The sequence below is a fragment of the Musa acuminata genome, chromosome BXJ1-6 (assembly GCF_036884655.1).
Source record: "Musa acuminata AAA Group cultivar baxijiao chromosome BXJ1-6, Cavendish_Baxijiao_AAA, whole genome shotgun sequence".
NCBI classification, from domain to species: domain Eukaryota; kingdom Viridiplantae; phylum Streptophyta; class Magnoliopsida; order Zingiberales; family Musaceae; genus Musa; species Musa acuminata.
In genome coordinates, this window is record NC_088332.1 from 9,010,659 (window position 1) to 9,032,316 (window position 21,658).

General features: G+C 37.3%; 2 protein-coding genes across 2 annotated transcripts; both read left to right on the top strand.

Moving 5' to 3' along the window:
- The first annotated feature begins 475 nt into the window (after positions 1-475).
- Positions 476-5,434, top strand: LOC135676069 (polyadenylate-binding protein RBP47-like). Its single transcript, XM_065186869.1, has 6 exons — positions 476-857; positions 2,005-2,458; positions 3,872-3,939; positions 4,021-4,151; positions 4,245-4,338; positions 5,026-5,434. Exons 1-6 carry the CDS (start codon positions 543-545, stop codon positions 5,173-5,175), a joined length of 1,212 nt encoding a protein of 403 aa, XP_065042941.1. The 5' UTR covers positions 476-542; the 3' UTR covers positions 5,176-5,434.
- A 5,078-nt stretch (positions 5,435-10,512) lies between these two features.
- On the top strand, positions 10,513-21,477 carry LOC135676070 (AP-4 complex subunit mu-like). Its single transcript, XM_065186870.1, has 13 exons — positions 10,513-10,668; positions 12,405-12,499; positions 14,222-14,425; positions 14,617-14,733; positions 14,882-15,010; positions 15,485-15,611; positions 16,996-17,096; positions 17,213-17,317; positions 17,443-17,537; positions 18,966-19,053; positions 19,305-19,365; positions 19,439-19,512; positions 21,094-21,477. Exons 1-13 carry the CDS (start codon positions 10,611-10,613, stop codon positions 21,190-21,192), a joined length of 1,353 nt encoding a protein of 450 aa, XP_065042942.1. The 5' UTR covers positions 10,513-10,610; the 3' UTR covers positions 21,193-21,477.
- Positions 21,478-21,658: the final 181 nt, after the last annotated feature.

The window sequence follows — 21,658 nt, forward strand, 5'->3', positions numbered from 1 at the left end:
CATTTTCCTCAGCTCCTGTTTAATTGATGGCTTATTGTCCACTAAAGCATGCAGTTCCTCAACACAAGGAATGCTCATCAAGAAAATAATTGCTGTCAATTTCAACCTTTAAGGCAATGCAATTCATGGGTCGAATCATGCTTTCCTGTCCTTTAGAGTCTCGTTTTGACTGCGTAAAGTAAGTCTGACCATGATCAAGTGGTTCGTCTTCGGCTTCATTGAATTGGATGACGTGGACTTGGGCCCAGCCAAGTTACGACCTGTACATCGGGACGCCGACACAGGTTAAACCGGTACCGAACTCAGTTGTCGCAGTCCGGTATAAAACGCGGATCTGGTCAAAACCGCCGCCCTGGTGCCTTGCCCAGGGCACGAGCACTAATCGACGGCGATTACGTCTCTTATATTTTGATCTGACGGTCAATATCAAACCTGGCATCGAATCCGCCTCCCTATTTAAACCTTTCGTCGCCCCCCTCCAAGATCTCCCTCTTCTCTCCTTGCTTGCCTCGCCCGCCGTCCTCATCGAAACGGCGGCGACGATGCAACCGGTGGCTGGAGTCGATCCGCGGCGCACCCCGTCGCCCCAGCCTTGGACGGCGGTGCGGTACCCGGCACCGGCGATGGTGATGCAGCACCCTATGATGGCGCCGCCGCCGCCACCGCCATACGGGCATCCCTTCGTTCCCTACCCCCATCCCCCGACGCCTCCGCCTCAGCCGCCGTCGAAATCGAACCGCCACCAGCAGGGCGACGAGGCGGCGGCGGAGGACGAGAAGCGGACGATCTGGGTGGGGGACCTCCAGTACTGGATGGACGAAAACTACCTCCTCAGCTGCTTCGTCCATACCGGTGAGGTGAGGATTTATCCTTTTGCTGCTGCTAGATGCTGTCTTTCTTTCTTATGTGATGGGAACGCCTTTTACTTCTCTTGATTGATGTGAACAACTGGATCTTCCTGCTTCCTTTTGTCTGCTTTGTGGTAGTTCGTTGAAATATCTGCATTTGTAGGCCATTTAACTTGCCATCTGCATAGACAAGCTGAGTTAAAGAAGTATTGTTTGACTTAAATCTACATGTGATGTGGATATTTCATAATTTCTCAGAGTAATTTTCCTTTTAATAGACGGGCTTAAATTTTATGCATTAATCTAATACATTTGGTCCCAATCTTTTGTTATAATTAAGTTTAGAAATGTCAAATTTAACAAAGGGTTCGCCCGTTAAGGAGTTATAATCTGTAAATTGCAGCCCTTGCTGTCGTTCAGATCTTAGACGGGATCTGAAGGCAATCATATCATAGAAATTTTATGGATGAGTAAATGTGGTGGATTCTGTTCAATCCTGGCAAATTGACTGTGGCTAAATAATAAATTTTAAACAAGGAAGGTGATCCTTTGGTGAGCAGGTAAATGGGAGAAACAATTTGAGCAAATTTGGCAGCAGCACTTAGGAGCTAGGAAGAGTTAATGGAAGAATCTTGAGACATTACATAGTTTACTATGTTAGTGTGCTTTCTGCACAAATTAAGAAAAACTCTTTCAGTATAGTGCTACTTTTTCGTTTTTAACCAGTGTTAAGGAGTTGATTCTAGACTAAAGTAGCATTTTCTTGGCTAGCTGGCATCATGAAAACTCAGAGAATATGTCTTAACTAACATTTACGGATTGATAACTGTTATTGTATTCTTCACATGGTATCTTTTGGTTAGACAATAGCATGCAATGTGGTAGAGATGTCTGTAATTTTTCGGTCTTATGTAAGGAACACAATAATTATTTTCTTGTTAGATTTTTCTTAAATCGGAAGGATTAAACCACATATGCCTATTTTTGTGCTTGGTGAACTCATTTCTAGTTTTCATCGCATGCACTGTTTGTCTAATTTGAACAAGAAGATATTTTCACTTAAATCTTTTGAGTCATTTTTATGGTTTGTTGCATCTATATAATACTTTAAACTAATCTTGTACCTTTTATACTGCCTCAACAACTTGCCATGCAGGTTGTCTCCATAAAGGTTATTCGCAATAAGCAGACTGGACAATCAGAGGGTTATGGGTTTGTTGAGTTCCACTCACATGCAACGGCTGAAAAAATACTTCAGAGCTTCAGTGGTCATCTGATGCCTACCACAGATCTGCCATTTCGGTTAAATTGGGCATCATTTAGCATGGGAAATAAGCGTTCAGATCTTAGTTTCGATCACTCTATTTTTGTAGGTGATTTAGCTTCTGATGTTACTGATGCAATTTTGCATGAAACTTTTGCTACTAAGTACCCATCAGTAAAAGGTGCAAAAGTTGTTATTGATGTTAATACTGGTCGTTCAAAAGGTTATGGGTTTGTAAGATTTGGAGATGAGAATGAGAAAAAAGTAGCTATCACCGAGATGAATGGTGTTTATTGTTCTACTAGGCCCATGCGTATTGGCCTTGCTACACCTAGAAAGTCTTCTGGTACGTTTGGATTTTTTTTAACCATCATTTCGATATATTTTCGAAGTTATTCCGTTTAAGAAGCTGGTACACAACTTAGACCAATCTTAGTTGGTGCTAACACAATAGTGTCCCAAAGATAAAGATGTTTTATTTTCTCTGTGTTACCTTAAATTTTCTATGTGCTAACACAACTTCTCTTCCATGGAGAAAGTTCAGAAATTTCAGATCCTATGTTTATCTGTCAATCTATTTGTTTAAGAATAATGGACATTCCTTGAGATGCTTGAATTTACATGCTTACTTCATGGATTTTCCTCTAATTTTGCATTCTGCACAACTGACCTTTTCTTGTAAGTACTGCATAAAAATTCAAAATATCTTCATAGCATATTATTCTCTAACCTCGAGCTTTTCTTGTAAGTACTTCTCTTCCTTTATCTTGTAACATCTTTTTCTCCTTAGTCAATGTGTTTATGGTGGCTTGGTCACAGCTATGCTCATCAAGGAATGGGTAATTTTACAGCAGATAGAAAAATGTCCATCTTTAATTCTAGAAGTTCTCTTTTATTCCTGGCAATCATTAATCCTTTTATTGTCCCCTCAAAGGATATGAAGAGTAGAAACTTTTTAGAATTTTTCTTTGTGATATAGTAGTGAAGGCTTCGTTGATAAAAATGTAAAGTTATTCAGACTGGTTTTGTATCAGTTGAAAACAATATATTGTTTATCATTCTAGGGATGCTAGTTGGCTAATTCTCTCCTGGTTGGTTGGCTTGATATTCAAGAAAGAAGAAATAAAAGACAAGAATATAGAATGTAACAACAAGGAAAAGTCTGCAGCCATAAATAACCTTACTGTTTAACACCTTTATTTATAAAGCTGACTTAAACCCAAATCTTTGTTTATTCAATTTAAGATCTTACATAATTAAATATAGATTCGTGGTGGCTAAGCCTCCATTAAGACAGTCGCCTGTTAAAGGTTGAGTGTTTCGACTCTTTTGACACCATCAACCTGGACAAATTCACAGAGGACTTGGCATTTATATTTTTGTTTCTTTGTAACAGTATATTAAAAAAAAATCCAAAACTAGACAGAATTCTAATTGGAAAAAAAAACCTGAGGATATCATTCTATGTTCAACCTTAGACCTGATTTTTTTTTCTGGTTTACTTTATTTCTGATTTAACTTAACTCTAGGTCTTTGATTGTATCAATAGATGGTTTACAAGCTTGAATGTATTTTAAGTCAAAAGCCTTATCTTATCTGGCCTTAGTGGCAGTATTTTCCCACTTCAAATTATGATTGTTGGTTTTCTATATTAGGATTCAATATGCAAGCATCACTTAACACTTTTCCTTTGTTTTACACCGTAGTCAATTTTTTTATAAACAAATGTCCATGGAACCCTAACTGTGGATACATTTAGGTGGTCTTGGATCTGATGGTGCATCTGCAACCGGCTCCCAGTCAGATATAGATTCAGCTAATACAACAGTAAGGAGATTTTGTCCATACATGTTATAGAGGTAACATGTATTGGTACAACCTTTTAACAATATATTTTTGCTGCTGAAGGTATTTGTTGGAGGGCTTGATCCAGAAGTCAGTGAAGATGATCTGAAAGAAGCCTTTTCACAGTATGGAGAAATCACCTCTGTTAAAATTCCAGTTGGAAAACAATGTGGTTTTGTTCTTTTTGCCCATAGGTACATCTTGCTAATATATGTTTCTGAACATTGTAAACAAATGACACGACAAGTTTGTTGAGCTGTGTGTGTTTCTTCTTTTAACCCGTGCAGAAATAATGCTGAAGAAGCATTGCAACAGTTAAATGGTACAATTATTGGCAAGCAAACAGTGCGTCTATCCTGGGGTCGCAACCCTGCTAGGCAGGTACTGACTTCTAGACTTTAAGCTAAAGCATGTCTATTATTTATCTACAAAAGAAAGTATGAAAAAGAAAGATTCTCGATTCATTTTATTTTAGATCTAAGAATTTTCTGAGGTTAAGTTAGGGCTCTTCCTAGCTGTCGAAACCTTCACAAGCTCTCTCAGTTGCTTAAGATTATCCACAACTCCTTTCAATTTTTAACATAATGAATAGAATCTCAGCCTTCTTGAAGCAGAAGACTTTATCTGTTAAATAGCCTAAGGTGACCGCTTGCAATATACTTATCCTATAGACTGACTAATAGCCTAAGACATTGGCCATGCTTTGTGTGTTCATCATTTCTTCCCCCCTTCTAGAGGTAAGGAAGACCTGGAGGTACTTCTTCTTTGTGATGTCCTCAGGCTCCACCACTCTGCCAACCGACACTTTGTATATTGTGGAAGAACAGTTTGGTGCCGGTTGTGGTTCCTGAGTCATGGTCATGCTCATGATTCCTTGGAGTTCAACTAGCTTCATCCTAATAATACCTTTAACTAATGGATGGGCTCAAACTAATTGGTTTAGCTAGTTGAGGCACAAATGGAGAAGTTTAAGTTCATTGATTAACTAGTTGGTTTAGCAAAAGCCCGGAGGATTTTATCTTTTGTTTAAATAATCTAATGTGTTGATTCCTTTGCTGTTATTGACAGTCAAGAGCAGAACGCAGTAAGCGGTGGAACGGTGTATACTTTGGTGGGCAGGCGTATGATGGATATGGTTTGCCTCCTCACTACCCAGGGATGTACACAGTACCGTATGGGGCTTATGCCTATTATGGCAATCAACAGCAAGTGAACTGAGACACTATTCTTGCCGATTTAAAGACGCCGACTTGCAGCATTGTTGTAGCAGTCAATTATAGTAGGTGACTTAGTAAAAAAAAAACACCCTGTCGTCGGTGTGAACGAAAGGTTCTTACTATGTTTGAGATTTTGACTAAACTTGGACCTCTATTTGTGTGGAACTGGATGCAGATCATTTTTAGCAGTGTGTGTGTGTCAGATTAGGAATTATTGTTTTCAGAACAGTGAATAGTGTGCAAATATTTATTTCTTGGAACCCATTGTTACTGCATGGTGATTTATACTGCTCTTGCTGCTGATAAGCCTAGCATTGGGTTCTTTAAGTGATAGAGATCTCTAATCGATGCCTAGATTATGTCGATCGTGAACTTTGTTCTCACTCATGACAATTCTTGATGATACATGCAATTGATTGTGGTTATGCATTTGTCAATCGTTCAAACTATTTTTATATCTTTTTTGAATCTTGCAACCGAGTTTGAGCAAAGTCTAATGGAGAGATGACTGGACATCCAATCTTTGGTCAGTCTTTTTACCTCCAGTTTATAGAATTAGTTCTCTTCATCGCTACTACAAACTTTTTTCTTGTCTTCCCAGGTTTTGAATTTTCTTTTATTGCTTCGAGAGAAAATTTACTTTATTGGGGATTCGTATGAAACGCTAATTATTGTTTCATATGAAAATCTCAAACATGATAATAATATGATACAATTCTCGTTTGCCAAGTCCAATAGTGCACGCGACATGCACGTGTCGGATACTGTGAGGGGTATCTTGGTCATTTTGTTATGCAAATCAAATACTCAGATACCGGTGGATTCTTGTTCGCTTCGCCCACCGACTCGGCTCCTCCTCCTCGCTTCATGCGCGCCGATGGGCGGAAACCCCTCGAGACCACCAAAAACTCTCCTCTTCGACGTGAATCGCTACCGATTGCTGCACATATCCGGCGCCGCTCGTCTCCCATCCCCTCCTGGTACACGTATCTCACCTCCTCGCTATTTTTCTCTTCTTCTTTACTGTACCTTTAAAGACGTATTCTTTTTCTTGAATCATCCATCTCAGCTCTTTTTCTTTTCCAGTCATGGTTTTGCTTAAATATCGATCTTGTCGTTAATGCTTGTGGTGATTCTTTTTTGGTGTTCTTCTTTGTTCGTTTTCAGGTGACCCTCGCAGCGGCCGAGCGGGATCTACCGTCTTCTTGAATGGTTGTCGTTGGTTCTTTGCTTGTTGATCGTGTTCGGCTTGTCGATTCTTGCTGTTCTTGCGTGGATGATTCGGTCAGGGATGTGTTACCCGGGTCTGCTTCCTTCTGACCTAGTGGGTTTTGGCTCCCGAGTGGTGGAAAGCTGCCAAGAACCTGGCTATGGAGTTCTGGCGGGTGGCGCCAGCTCGAAGTGGCGGATGGGTGCCGCTATGGCGTTCAAGATTGTCAATGGAGATGTAGTTTCAGGTCCTTTTCGTGGATGTTGGAAGAGTAATGGTGCAGATGATGTTGCATCATTTCTGGCGCTGCTTGTTCCTGATGTTTGGATGATGGATTTCGAGTGGAATGACTGCTGATTTAGATGACCAGGTCAAAGGCGTCAGTTCGGATCTTCTTGATGGTTCTTCTCCAACTGGAGATAAGTCCTTATTTCTTGGATCTGGGGGAGAATAGTTTTTACGCCCCTTGGATTGCTTTCCTGACCATGAAGAATGCTCACAGGAACGGTGTTTTGCACGTTTATGAGCGTCATAGAAATGATCACCGACACTTTGCCTATGGTTTCAAAAACCTGCGCGAGTCTGCTTCAATTTCCTTTGTTTTTTAGCTGAGATAGTTTAGGGTTCATCATCCGAACATCTGGTGTTGCAGATACTTGGTGTTACAGGATGGAGCTTTAGTAGGTATTTGATGTTCCTTTCTAAACAAAGTTTTGAGTATGAATTTCTTTTCTTTCCACAGTCCTTTTGGTCATGTGCTTCATGCAGAAGAAATGAGTGATAGATTGCAGCACTATCTGGACAGACAAACGAATCTGTGCATCTTGTTTGCCATATGGATGCGCTTCGCAGCAGCCATGGATTGCCTTTTGTCTGATGACAAATAGTTCCAGTGGATAGATGAGATTGTGGTCTTATACAGAAGGAAAGGTTCTTGAAGTTATTTCGAAATGTGGGGTTCCACATGAGGGAGGATGGCACAGTTGTTCTTCCTTTTTAACTAGAATTTCATGGGAAGGCAAAATGCTTGGATCTAAGTGGTTCAGTTCTGTGGATGTTGAGGCTCTGAGCACTGCAGTGGAATGGAGGGAGATGGTTCCTATAATCTCTTTAAGAAATGACAGAGCAGACCTACCTAGTTTGGTTGATCTTAGTGAGGTTACAGAGAGTTCAATGTTTTTCAATGTCAGATACAAGGCTCACAGGACATTGTGCCCAATATTCCTCCTGAAATATGAAATGCAAACTATCAATACCGATAAATATATCTGCCAGTTCAGCGATCAAAGATTCCATGCCCAGACTTAGTATGTGCCAGCTCTAATAATTAACAAGGTTCAGGCAATTTCATCAGATGGATCATTTATTAGTTGGCTATCACAAATGAGGAGTAAATCATACAAATGCTCTAATAATTAAGATTGGCTTTGCTGCCCCTTTTTTCCCATAAGGTAACTAGGTTTTGCTCCTCTCATGTCACTTCGAATTTTAGTTTGTTTTTTGTGTTCTTTTTAAATATCATTTTTTGAATACAGATTTTTTTTTTGCATTTGTCATTTATCAGAATTTGTTCCTTATATGTTAACCAAAGGCTTTTTGCTCTTTCTTACTTTATTTGTACGCACGTCATCACCCTTTTCTTTCCTGATGACATAACGCAGATGAGCTTTGAATTTCTTGTACTTAAAGTCCCATGAAATTTTAATACTTGTATGTATCTGTTTATGATGCTTCTACAATTTTTTTAAAGATAATTTGTCCCTGACTACTTCTGTTTTGACTATGGTAAGGCCATTTTTCTTGTTGGGATAATTATAATTATTTTTCTAATTTCAATCCAAGTGCTCCAGCTGTTGCATGTTCTTCAATTTTAGTTAGATATCTATCTGCTCTCTATGAATTTGATATCTATGTTTACCTAAGCTTTTCTCAGTTTGTCTTGATGTACTTTTGTCTACTTTTTTCTGCATGTTTCACCCTCCAATAACTCATTAAGGACAATTAGCTTGGATCAGAGGTTAGTTTCAGTTTGTTTAGTTGCAGTAGTAGTGGCATGATAGACAAGAGCACGATTTTCTTAGTACAACTGTAGAGTATTTGAATTTGCTTCAATTCATCTACCATTGTGGCCCTTAACAATGCCATTATCTTATTCGATCCTAGTTATTATTCTCCTTTTGCTGATGCTCTGTTTCTGTGTTTTTTCTTCTCTATATTCTGCATTAGTGCTCTTTTAGTTTCTGCCGTATGCCACAGTGGCACATCCAGCGTGTCATCAATAATAACTTAGGTCATCTTTCTTTTACCCTTTTCACTTAAATATTAATTACATTCTCTTATGCTCACCAATACCCGGAGCAGCAAATTAGTTTCTCAAGAAATTCATGTTCTCTATCTTGGAACTTCTGCTGGTGGTGTCCCTTTACATCATGGTTAACATAATTAAGAGATCTTCCGACACTGAGACTCCTTTGACCCTCGTAGCTTCATTCCAAGATTACATCAGTTTTGAAGATGTCATTGAGGGGTCTGTACAATGGATAATAGGTGAGGCCATAAGCAGGTAGATATGTGACTGGGCATGTTTTAAGTGATATAATCTATTTATTTTAATCTGAGTAGTAAAATTGAAATAAAAATGCACATATACACTTATCTAATTGCCTATATAATTTTACAATAATGATATTTAATTAGACAAGAGGTGCACAAACTACCGGCTTAGAGGCTGAATAAGATGAACTAGAAAGTTTCAAGGCATACATAGTTGTAGAGCTTACTTTATGCACACAACATAAATTTTTTTTTTTTGTGTGTGTGTGTGTTTATATATATATATACAAAGAGAGAGAGAGAGAGAGAGAGAGAGAGAGAGAGAGAGAGAGAGAGAGAGAGAGAGAGAGAGGGTTATGTGGATATAAAGTTGATAGATGAGTCACAGAATAGCCCCTCAAAAGCACATTTTTGTGGGCTTAATGTTGCTGTTATGTATTTTCATCTTTATTATGGCCCTTTATTCCATGTTCATGATGGACCTGTGATGTTGTCTTTGGCTAGTGGGATATTAGGTGTTTCCCTCCCGGAAGCATGGAAGAGACTTGAGTCGTGCTTTGGTCGATGACTTGTACTGGGTTTGACCTCTGCAGAGTAGCTCTCATTGCTGAACTCACTACTTCATAAGAGGCAGGAATGGGGTAAAAACCATGCCATCTCAATGCAAATCCTGTTTTTCTTCCCTCCTGATTTTTCTTCGGCCGTTGCTTGCTCCAGTTGGTCCTCACTCCATGTACAATTTGACCATAATTTCCCTGAACCATCAACTAGTTTCTCATGCTTCTGCCTTTATTTTTTCTCATGTAGGTTCAGTCTAGTAAAACCGTGATGGTTCCTTCTGTCATTCTCTTCCCCCACCAGGAAGCTATGTATATGGTGCATATTTAAGTTTTAATGGTGAATGCTGTGTATAACAAGTAAGAAGATGCAGGGGGGAAAAGCTCCAATATCATTTAATGATTTCTGTAACCTAATAAAACATCAATGTTTGCTGAGATGTTCACAGTTTATATGTATTGTTTTTAGATTCGAATTCACCGTTATCTGCTCCATAATTTGTCGACCCTGAAATCACGTAACATATGTTCAGTCATTCACGCAAGAAACCAAGAAATCACGGGCATGCGTGTCTGCATGAACAAACATGCATGTAAAACGCCGTTGCACGAAGCAACGTGTTCAAGACCTCAATGTCCATCTATAAAATAGGGAATTTTCCACTGCTGATGTATCTGATTGTGGTATTTTTTTTCCCAAAAAAATAAAATTAAATTTCTGTAAGAAGTACTGTTACAACCACGACCAGACTCATCAGACTGCAACGATGCATACAGATCAAGTGATCAATTGTCTGTTCACGTTTGATCTGATCTAAATGATTTTGGATGGATGATCAATCTGTTTATTCTTGATCCCCCTCCCAGGATATCTTGATACGAAAGATTGATCGTCGCCGTTCATTTGAGGTGACGGTGGACCGCGACCGACAATAACATCGTGTACACGATCTGCGCCGTTCGTTATTCATAGCTATGATGGGAGGCGTGGTTTTTTCGTCAATAAATAAAAAGAGCTCTTGATCTCAATTTCTCGCGTCGATCGACACTGGTAAAATCCCCATCGGCTCGTGCCGGCGCTCGACTCTTTGTTCGTCTGGATTCCGGCGAGAAGCGATGATCTCTCAGTTCTTCGTGCTGTCGCAGCGAGGCGACAACATCGTCTTCCGCGACTGTAATCTCTCATTGTTATTCTCCTCTTCTGTTTCTTGATTCACCCGCGATTTCAACGCTGACCCGCCTTTTTCGTTCGATCGAAACCCTAAATTGAGCTCGTCGCCACGGCATTGAGACCCGTGGACGGCCGTGTCGTTTGATTGAAACCCTGATTCGATGTCTCGGTTATTCGCGCTGTCGCAGCCAGGCGACAACACCAATTTCATTTCTTGATTCACTCGCGATTTCAACGCTGACCCAGCCGTTTCGTTCGATCGACACCACGCCCTATATTTAGTTCCACACTATAGCATTGAGATCTGTGGATGGCTCTGTCGTACGATTGAAACCTTAATTTTGGTTCGTTGCCAGGGGATTGAGATCTGGAGATCCTGCAGATCTAGGGCTTGCGGTCCATAATTCCTTGGACCTAGGCTCGGCCGGATCCGTCTCCCCGGTGCATATTTGCACTATTTTTCTTATGGAATTATCTGGAGCCATGGTGTTGAGATTATGGTTCTTAATGTTTACACCAAATCTCCATTTTGGTCATATGCTCGTGTCCTTTTAATCTTCCTAGTTATAAGAATTTCGTGAATGGTTCATTATATTTCTGAACGTTTCTGTTTTATTGAATACCCTACTCGTAATCCTTTCTGGCTCTGACTGTTCGTTTAAAGCCTGAGTTATATTAAGGAAACCGTGGTGTCTACTTGATGGAATAGTGAAATCACCACAGGAGTTCGTATTTTTGGACTTACATGTATATTTTCTTCGTTCATCTACTTGAATTTGCTCCTAATTGACAAACTGTTTTACTGGTAGTTAAAATTAAGATTAACCTTGTAAGTGGGAGGTTTGGGGATAACCAATTGAAGTAGGCGAAACGTGGAAGTTTGTGTATTTTGTGCAGCCAAAATTGTTCAGTTTGAAACAATGTGGTTATTCAGTACCAACTCGGTTATATGGGTTGCAGCCTAAAAGATAGATTCCATTAGTATTAAAAAGGTTATGTAAACCTGGTTTTTGGTCATTTGTTTCCAAATATTGTTTGATGTTTATAGTTATAAAGCAGAAGGTACTGATAAAGGAGCTTGACATAATTTATTTATATTGTCTAGAACTCTAGATAACTATAGATTTGTAGATCACATTCAAGCTTCATTAGATTCCTGATACTTCAATTTGCTTTGTTCATCTTGCTTTGTTTGCTTAAGATTTTCTAGGTTGATTTTTATTCTTATGAAAATATGCTGTTAGACATGTTAGGTAGGTACATGTTCAAATTAGTACCATACGGTCATATACTCAGCTCCTTTTAGAGATGAGCTTTACATGCGTATCATTTCAGTTATAACTTATAAGAGAATCTGTTATCTGCCAAAAGTAGAAGAACGTTGAAATTCAGATCAATGATGCCATTAGAATCGGTCATCCAGGGTACTTCTATTAGTTCAATTTTGAGGGCTCTAAGCTCATACCATGGGAATATGCTATTTCCCCATAAATATTAAGATAGCTAAACTACTCTTACCAATTGTTAGTTGAATCAGTTGATAGTACAGCCTTTTATACTAAGTGCCCTGACAATTATTTTTCCAGTTCCTCTTTATGTTTGTAGCGCTTCATAAGATTAAGCTTTTTTTAACTGAGCTTTGAATAGTGGATTTATGTTCAAGTTTCTAGTGGGTAGGCTGTCTCATTCGTTTCCAGTTAAAAATATTGAGTTTATTTTTTCCTGATTAATTGGTCTAGATCGTGGTGAAGTGCCAAAAGGAAGTGCTGAAATATTCTTCCGCAAAGTAAAGTTCTGGAAAGAGGATGAAGAAGAGGAGGCACCTCCTGTCTTTGTAGGTATTTGCATATGCAAAGCTAGTGTTGCATCATTTGTCTTTCTAAATATTGCGAAGACATAAATTAGCATTCAGGATTAATTCAATTCTTGTATCAACATACTTAAAACTATCTTGAGGATCTCCACATGTATAGATATCTTAAGTCTGTTCTTTAAAATGCATTTTTTTAGTTAGCTATTAGTGGGAACCTTATCTAATTCTGTAGCAGCCTTTTTCTCTCCTCTCAAGTCTTAGATGATGAAAATCAGTTGCTGTTACATCCATGCCCATTATCTTGTTCAAACAACTAAACAAAATTGTGCATTATATCTCTGATATGAACTTTTAAATTTTTGGTGTAATTGCTGTTGTCATTTTCAAGATTCTTTTAACTTTGCTTTTCATGCTATTGAAATAGATGTGGCTTTTATTAGTACTGTTGAAAATCAAATAGTTGGCTGGATCCTGATAGTTGGTACAGATACGATCAATGATACCATGATTTGTTCCACTTGAATTTTAGTAACAAGGATAATTTTTTTTCTGAATAGTTTAAAGAGGCAAGTGGCCTCATCGTCTTAAGGCTAATAGTAGGTAGAAAATTCTTTTGGACCTGCTCATTTACATTCTTTGAGAACTGTGATGGATTGAACCAACTATTCTATTGAAAATATAGAGATTATCATAGATAGACATGTATCTCTTCCAAGGAAAGAACAAGAAGATGCTCCCAAGTTTCAACCACTTGTTGCTCTATTGACCAAAATTGCTTGCATGCTATCATTATAAATATTTGCAAAGGCATATGCATAAACTATTAAAACAAGAAAAGAAGGAAAATTTTAGTCTGAACTCTGAAGCATGCATAAGAAAATGGTAAAATGCTGATCTGTGGTCCATACTCCATACCACGGAAAATGGTAAAATGGTAAAATGCTGATCTGTCCTGTTAATGAGGCAATTGAGATATAACACATCTTGGATGATAATTTTTTTGATGGTCAAATTTAACAGAGATGGAAGGTTTATCATAGACTAATAATGACACATGCCGATCACATATAGAAGAGACTGGTCATAGTACTTATATATTGATTATATTCTCCTAATATATAACTGGACTTATCTGAAGCACTGAAGCACATCTTGACATGGTCGTTGTTCCAGCTATAGCATTGTCTTTGAAAAATCTTATTGTTGGAGTTAGTAAGTTATGAACATTAGTGCTTTGTGAGTATGCCAATGTCAGTGACATTAGCTGCTCAAGCTCTGAGTTTGTTGCTGACAAGGTGGAGCTAAATTGTTGTTACACAAGAGGAGGTTTATTTATCTATCTACATGAAAGATTTTGGAAAAGTACCATACAGATATATCTTCTGGTTGGGGGTTAAATGGTATAGTGCTTCTTTTCGTCTTTTCCTTTTAGGCCAAATGATTAATCTCCTTTACTTAAGTCACAAAAATTAAACATTTGACCCCTTAGAAAAGAATATTAGATGAAGCTTATACTGTTTTATTGGGCTACTGTTAGGCCATTTTCTTCAACTTGATTTGCTGTCAAGCACTCACTGTTGTCTTTGATGGTGCAATCATTATCAAATTTTTATTCCATTAGACAATATCTTTGATAGATTTTGCTAAATCTATTTTCTGGTATCATTTGAGAAATTTGTGTTGATGCATCTACCAGTCACTAAGCCTTCTTGTTTCTTTTGTTTTTTTTTTTTCTGACCACAGAATGTGGATGGTGTCAACTACATTCATGTGAAGGTTGCTGGGTTGTTCTTTGTGGCAACGACAAGGGTTAATATTTCACCATCTCTTGTTCTGGAGCTCTTGCAGAGAATTGCACGTGTCATAAAAGATTATCTTGGTGTTCTTAATGAAGACTCGTTACGAAAAAATTTCGTGCTTGTTTATGAATTACTTGATGAAGTTATTGTAAGTGTTTGTTTACTATGTTACAAATAGTCAAATGTTTCTTTATTTACTTCATGATTTATCAGGGCACAATTTACTGCTATGGTACAACTATTCTTTATCATGTTATGGTTATATATCTTGTCCGTGTTAATTGGACTGAAGCTTTTTACAGTTGATGATATCTGTTCCATTTGTAATCCTATTTTTAGGACTTTGGTTATCCACAAACAACCTCTACAGAGGTTTTGAAGTCATATATATTCAATGAACCGATTGAGGTTGATGTTGCACGTTTGCCTCCTCTTGGTCCTGCATCGATGTTTATGGTACCATTTATTTATCTTTACATTATTCACTGCATCTGGAGAATCTCTTGTATTCCTGGATTCTGTTCTGTTTTTAGAATACATTTCTTCGTCTACTTGGCTTGTGTTTCAGACTTTTAGTTAACTGTTAGTATTTGCATGTTTGCAGCAAGGCACTAAAAGGATGCCTGGTACAGCTGTTACCAAATCTGTTGTATCTACAGAACCTGGTGGTAGGAAGAGGGAGGAAATATTTGTTGACATTATTGAAAAAATAAGTGTGACATTCAGCTCTAGTGTGAGTAAATTTGTCTTTTGTCCAGTAACATTAAGTGGCTGCTGTCAGAACTTATTTGTGTTTAGTAGATTATCACTCATGCCCATGTAGACCTGTTCATGTGACAAAATATATACATTGTACAGTGTGTTTTTACTTATCCATATTAAATAAATTGAAGCCAGATTTTGATGGTTAAATTAGATAAGTTCTCTATCAAATTCATGTTTTGCTGCAGTACCATAAGAAACTTCTCGTTTAGTTGTATTCTGTTGATTTGCCTGACATAGATGGTTATCTTCCTTGTCTGCTTATGGTTTTATAGCAAGCTAAATCGAGCATTATTATCAATGTTTGTGCAGTTACGAATTCACACAACTGTCATCCAAATTCAGTTTATCATCCCTTTTAATGTGAAAGCTCTATCCTAATGGTGATGATTTGATTTTGTCCTAATGTTATACCATTTTGACAATAGATATTGTAATGGAACAGGGTTATATACTCACATCAGAGATCGATGGCACCATTCAGATGAAAAGCTACCTAACTGGAAATCCAGAAATTCATCTCGCGCTCAATGAGGACTTGAGCATTGGTAGAGGCAGTGCTTCTGTTTATGGTAAGAACAAATATAGTGTATTCTAATTGTATCACCTCTCCTAGTTGCTGATTATGTTGTTGCTTTGTATTTATCTGAATTTTATGTTTCTATTACTGTTTCGTATTACCTTTATTATTGTGCTCGTGCAGTCTACATCCAAATAGATATCTGTCTCTAGATTTTGATCTTCTGTAAGTTAATTTTAGAGTCTTTTGCATTATGACTACTAGACACCTCCATGTCTGTTAAGATTTATGGAAAACAGGCTATTTTGGTCATCATACTTGTTAACTAAAGCCATTGGCTATAGCTTACGAGCTATTTCTGATGATTGGCTCAGATTTCTGTTAAATGTGATACACAAACTGTATTGGAACAAAATGATTTCATGAGCCCTACATCGATCTTGATGTGCTACTCCATAAGTTTTCATTGGGTTTTCTTATTTCTTTAATTGGCATGTCTATCTGAGATATTCCCATTCAGTAGGACGTCGGTCACCTCTCCAAAAACAGAAGTGGTCTGTCTACCAAAGTTAGCAAGATTGTGCACAAAAGTTTTGCTGTTTCTATTGATGTGAGACCATTGTAGGACTTGGACAGCTTTGACTAGATGAAGGGTGTCATGGCAAAGGGGCAGAAGTTGCCAAGGAATGCTTTTGCGATTCAAAAGCATGTTGACTAAGCTTTTGGAGTCAGCGAAGACTCTAATACAGGTAGGTTGTTCTTGGTGTGCTGTCTTGAGGCCATCCAAAATAGTTACAGACCACCATTCTGTTGTCCCATGTGTATGTGAGAAGGTTGCCGGTCCCTGCAAGAGAAGTAGCAGGGCCAAAGGAGCCACCACAGTAAAGATTATAATGATCATCTGAGACGGAATTCTCAGGGCGGTCAGTGCATTGTCGCATAGTTACATATGTGGAATTAAAGACATAATTTCAATTTTCAAGGATAAATCATGTGGTGCTGAAACTCTGAATTTGAAAAAAAGTGAAAAAGTGGGGAGAACTATTGATGAAATAGTGCATAAATAGTTCTAAGTAATTTATATGCTTTTGTTGTTACTTAAAAGTAAGAGTTGGGGAGAATTAATGGACAAATTGTTGGGAAACAAAGCATCACTAAGACAGGAAAAAATGCATAACGAGCTTTGCATCCGTACTGCAGATTGCAGAATTTATTTGACTTATTCATAAATGATAGATTTTTGTACTTAATGAATTTATTCTTATATTAATCTTGTTCTATTTGGTTTTAGAAAAAATATATAGAGAATTATTTGGCTCACTTACATGGGAAGAACTGTGTATCTTTTATAGTTCAGTAAACTTTGTTACTGTAGTTTAAAGTCATGTATTGTGAACTTGTAATATGTAAGTTCTACAAGATTGATTATGTTTCAGATTATAGAAGTTCATCAGGAGGGGCTGTAATACTCGATGATTGTAACTTCCATGAATCAGTTCGCCTAGACAGCTTTGATGTCGACAGAACTTTGACATTGGTGCGTGTATTGCTTTGTGTATACATATTCAAATGCTAATAAAAACCTATACTTGTCAATTAGAACATATATTGCAAAAGCAATATCAAGGTACTTATTGTTCTTTTTGATGATAGATACCTCCAGATGGAGAATTTGCTGTAATGAACTACCGCATGACTCAGGAGTTCAAGCCTCCTTTCCGTGTCAATGCATTGATTGAAGAAGCAGGACAACTAAAGGTATGGTCATGCTTATCAGGATCTTTTAACTATAACATGATGCTTCCTTAGTCCTTAGAGATGTTGTTTCTGAATTCTGTTTATGATCAGCAATATCAGACAATATATATTCTTATGCTTAACAGGCTGAGGTTATTATAAAAGTACGTGCTGATTTCTCGGCGAGTGTTACTGCTAACACAATCACAATTCAAATGCCAGTGCCAACTCATACAGCAAGGTGGTTTTGTTCCTTTACATCTCTTGTTCACTTCTCACTGTTATGTTTCCTACAGTCAACTCACTGGTAACCGTTTGTAGGAATCTATAACTTCATCCATTTGAACTATGTAATTTCATTATTGCTATCATTTGTATTGACAATTAATCATTGCTAATCTAGGATATCCGCTTCTTCATTCATGGTTATCATATGTGAACTATTCTGGATTTTTTGGATTCTTCTGCTGATGCTCTCCACCTTTGTGATTACCGTTGCAATTTTTTTTCCAGGGTCACATGTGCTCACTCATGCATTAATCATGGTTTTAAATAGGTAATTAGATATTTTAAAGACATGTAAAGGCTGTGATTGTTATGAATGTATCTAACTGACTAAAAGCCATGTCCGCCAATTTATACCTGCAGTTAAAAACTCTCCCTTCTGAATTGACCAGTAAAAAAATGGTGTATTTCATTTTTTTTTCCACTGTACAAGCATCTTCCAGTTGTGAAGAATTCTCTTAGTTGAATTTGTCCTTCAGAAGATCTATCACCACTTTAATAGGATAATTTTCTCAAGGTATGCTGTATTTAGTGTTGTTTGTCTTTTTGATCAATTCGTTATCAGGAATCTTCATCCTTTTAGTTTCTTATGGTTTGTTTCCTACCAATCATGTGTTCATGCGTTTGGCCCTGGACCTTATTATTCTCTTAAAGCACTTCTTGCTAATTAAATTGAGTAATAACATAAATGAGTTCTACTGAGGGTTCTGTTTAGGTGAGATATTTGAAAGATATGTGAACATTTAAATTCACTGAACGATCTATGCTATACTGTTGTGTGATTGATCAGATTCATTGGATCTGTAACCACATTCCCTTCTACCGGCTATTGCATGTGCTTCACTTGTCTTGCTTGATGATGTTCTTTTGAAGTTATTCCTTCAGTTACTGGTGACCTCTACAAGTATCTTCTTATTGTTTCAGTGTATCTTGTGTATTCTACTTTAAGAGACAGTCCTCGTCTTTCTTTGACTTTTCGTGTTTCCACTACTAGATTAAGATGGCCTATATGCATAATTTATTTTAATATTATTTGTTGATACTTCTACAAGGTTGGTAAGTAGTTCATAAATGCAATATCGTTATTTCTAAAAGACTTATTCCGTTAAGTTTCTGGAACCTTTCTTTTTGTTGCATAAAGCATGGAAAGCTGATCATATCTTATGTCCTAACGAATGTGTGTCACAATTCTAATTATGAAACCAATCACATATGAAGCAAGACCTTGGTGAAGTCTTCTTTTATTGATTTTTTTTCTAAATGGTATCATAATTTACTGTGTGATACAATTGTGGTTCTGAATATATATTTTCGGTAATTAATGGCCAAAAGTAGTGATGACTGGTAACTGTTGCTGATAAAGATATTGGACAATGATGTACAGGGTTAGTTTTGAGTTAGAATCTGGTGCAGTCGGACAGACGGCTGATTTTAAGGAAGGAGCTAAAAGACTTGAATGGTGTCTAAAGAAGGCAGGATTTTCATCTATTTCTTTTTCCTTTTATTGTTGTTTTTACTTTCTTTGTTCAAATTTTTAACATATTATTATCAATATCTGGGTCTTCATGGAAAAATGGTATTTTTTTTTAGACTATTCATGTTCCAAGTATTAACTAGTCATATCTTCCACTAAACCTTGGTCATAAGATAAATATTTATATATTGTATTATAGCTCTTTGAGTTGTCTGTTCACATTTGGTCTTACAAATGAAAGTTCTTCAGATTGTGGGTGGGTCTGAACACACACTGCGTGCAAAGCTCACATTTTCACAGGAATCACATGGTAGTAACATTTCTGCTTATTTCTTCATTGATAAAAATTTCTATCCTGTTTGTTAAAAGTTCTTGTTTTCCAGGAAACATCGCCAGAGAAGCTGGACCTGTAAACATGAACTTTACCATACCAATGTACAATGCATCAAAGTTTCAGGTGAGGCGATAACTTTTTTTACTTGTTAGCATGTCCTTTTCATCCACCAGGTTAGGTTACTTGAATTAGCTGAGAAAGAGACAAATTCCGATACTTCTTAGCTGTCAAGTATCTCATTGATGGTTAATGGATGCTTAAAATGGGGGCAAATAATTGTCATTAGATATGCAAGAACCGAGTAATGCTCTTTTTTATTAATCTTAAATGATTTTTTTGCTGGTTATTGTGGGTAATTTGGCTATTTAGTCTTTCTGGTAGTTCTCAGTTTGGTTTACTAGTATATTATAATCTTAAGATGGTGATAATGTTGAAGCATATTAATTGTGTATATATGAACATGGATCTACGCTGGAAGCTTGGGGCAAACTCTGATGTAATAAATGCAAGTGGACAGTTCAGGTGCTCTGATTTTGTGGCAAAAATTATTATAGTGAAAACTCTATTGTCTAATCCAACCCTGATTGTATCACCATTTTATGTTTGAGGTCGTGGACTTATAATTGCTAAAGATCAAAGGGACCGAAGATATCTATCTGCACAATTTAGATTTAATAGTGGTTTCCCATTAAGACTTTTTTTTTTTTTTCTGTTGCGTCATTGGGTACATGGTCTGCTTGGCCAAGACGGGGAAAAATTGTGTTCCAAGAGTGGAAGTGATTGTTATGCCTGTATGGTAAGCGGAAGTAGCATTTTAGAGATTTACTAGAAGCGGGCTATTAAGAATGTAGTGTCAGTTCAATGGACATTACATTGATTATTTATCAGAAAGGCAAAGGAATTGGAGCACTTACAGCATTTCTTAGTGGGTGTAGATTTAGGTTGACTACATAGTTCTTTGTTGTTATGTTTGTGGGTGTAGATTTAGGTTGACTACATAGTTCATTATTTATCAGAAAGGCAAATGAATTGGAGCACTTACAGCATTTTAGAGATTTACTAGAAGCGGGCTATTAACAACAATAACCGATCAGGGCCCAACTCTTTGGGATCGGCTGCAACTAACATGATTTTGAATAACTGATTAACTTTTAATTCTTGTTTTTGATTTCATTATTTATAAAATGTGAGAATTTCTGTGCTTGTTAATAGTTTGACCCCTTGGCAAAGTGACTATAAACATCTTTGGCATTGAATTTACTTTGATTTTCAAACATAGAGTTCAGCATGAGTGTCTATAAGCTAGTAGCTATATTTTGTTGCAAAATAGGACAGAACAGTAACTTACATAATAATTAGGTCACGCTGTTCATATGACAAGCTTCAACCAAATGTATGCTAGATGTCCATCTTGGCTGTTTCGCTTGTCCTAGGGAATTTGTGAAATTATTTATGGACTCTTTTTTGTTTGACTTTGCTCCATAATGATCCGACTGACAAGAAAAGACTTGGATGGTTTATCTTTCAATTCATTCTAGGATAATTCCTTCTATGCTGTTTTTACTTAATTGCTGTGATTCTGTTCCTTTAATGTGATTCAAACAATCTCATGAGTGCCACTTCTTGATTTTGAGCTAAAAGTTATTAGCAATAAAGTTCTGATCCTTGGGTTTCCCTACTCGTGTCATTGTTCTTCTTGAGCAGGTAAGATATCTACAGATAGCAAAGAAGTCACCCTCCTACAACCCATATCGGTGGGTGAGATACGTCACACAATCAAACTCCTATGTTGCTCGCTTATGAGAAAATTCGAAGCTTGTTTCTACTTGTTATTATTAAGGTGTTGGAGATGGAGACTTCGATGAGTACTTTTTTTTTTTGGAGACGAGTAACTAGAGAATAAAGTTTGTGAAAGAACCGAACTAGTAGCCCCTCCCCAACTTTTGCAGCATGGTACCTGTTTTTTCTTCTCTTCCTTTGTCAAGTGTTGTTGTATGTCTGGTTAGAGCGGTCAGGTCAGTAAATATGTCATGACTTGCTCTGTTAACGAGCACTCATTAGCAAAACTGAGAGTGAGTTGTGTGTTTTTTTTTTCTGTTTTTGTAATCTGAATCCATCCTATTTACTTATTTTAATTGGGTTTGGCTAATCATAATCAAAAGAAGGGAAAATATATATAATTGAGACAAAAAAATCAAATAAAAAGAAAGAACTAGAAAGTTAAAGGAAATAATTAAAAAAGGTTGGGAACACAGGTAACGGCTGCGTG

Excerpts from the sequence above, each read along its gene's own strand:
- LOC135676069 (XM_065186869.1), top strand. The coding sequence starts at position 543 with ATGCAACCGGTGGCTGGAGTCGATCCGCGGCGCACCCCGTCGCCCCAG. Across the intron at positions 858-2,004 it reads GCTTCGTCCATACCGGTGAG|GTTGTCTCCATAAAGGTTAT; the intron begins GTGAGGATTTAT and ends CTTGCCATGCAG. Across the intron at positions 4,152-4,244 it reads TTTGTTCTTTTTGCCCATAG|AAATAATGCTGAAGAAGCAT; the intron begins GTACATCTTGCT and ends TAACCCGTGCAG.
- LOC135676070 (XM_065186870.1), top strand. The coding sequence starts at position 10,611 with ATGATCTCTCAGTTCTTCGTGCTGTCGCAGCGAGGCGACAACATCGTC. Across the intron at positions 17,538-18,965 it reads GTGCCAACTCATACAGCAAG|GGTTAGTTTTGAGTTAGAAT; the intron begins GTGGTTTTGTTC and ends AATGATGTACAG. Across the intron at positions 19,366-19,438 it reads ATTTTCACAGGAATCACATG|GAAACATCGCCAGAGAAGCT; the intron begins GTAGTAACATTT and ends CTTGTTTTCCAG.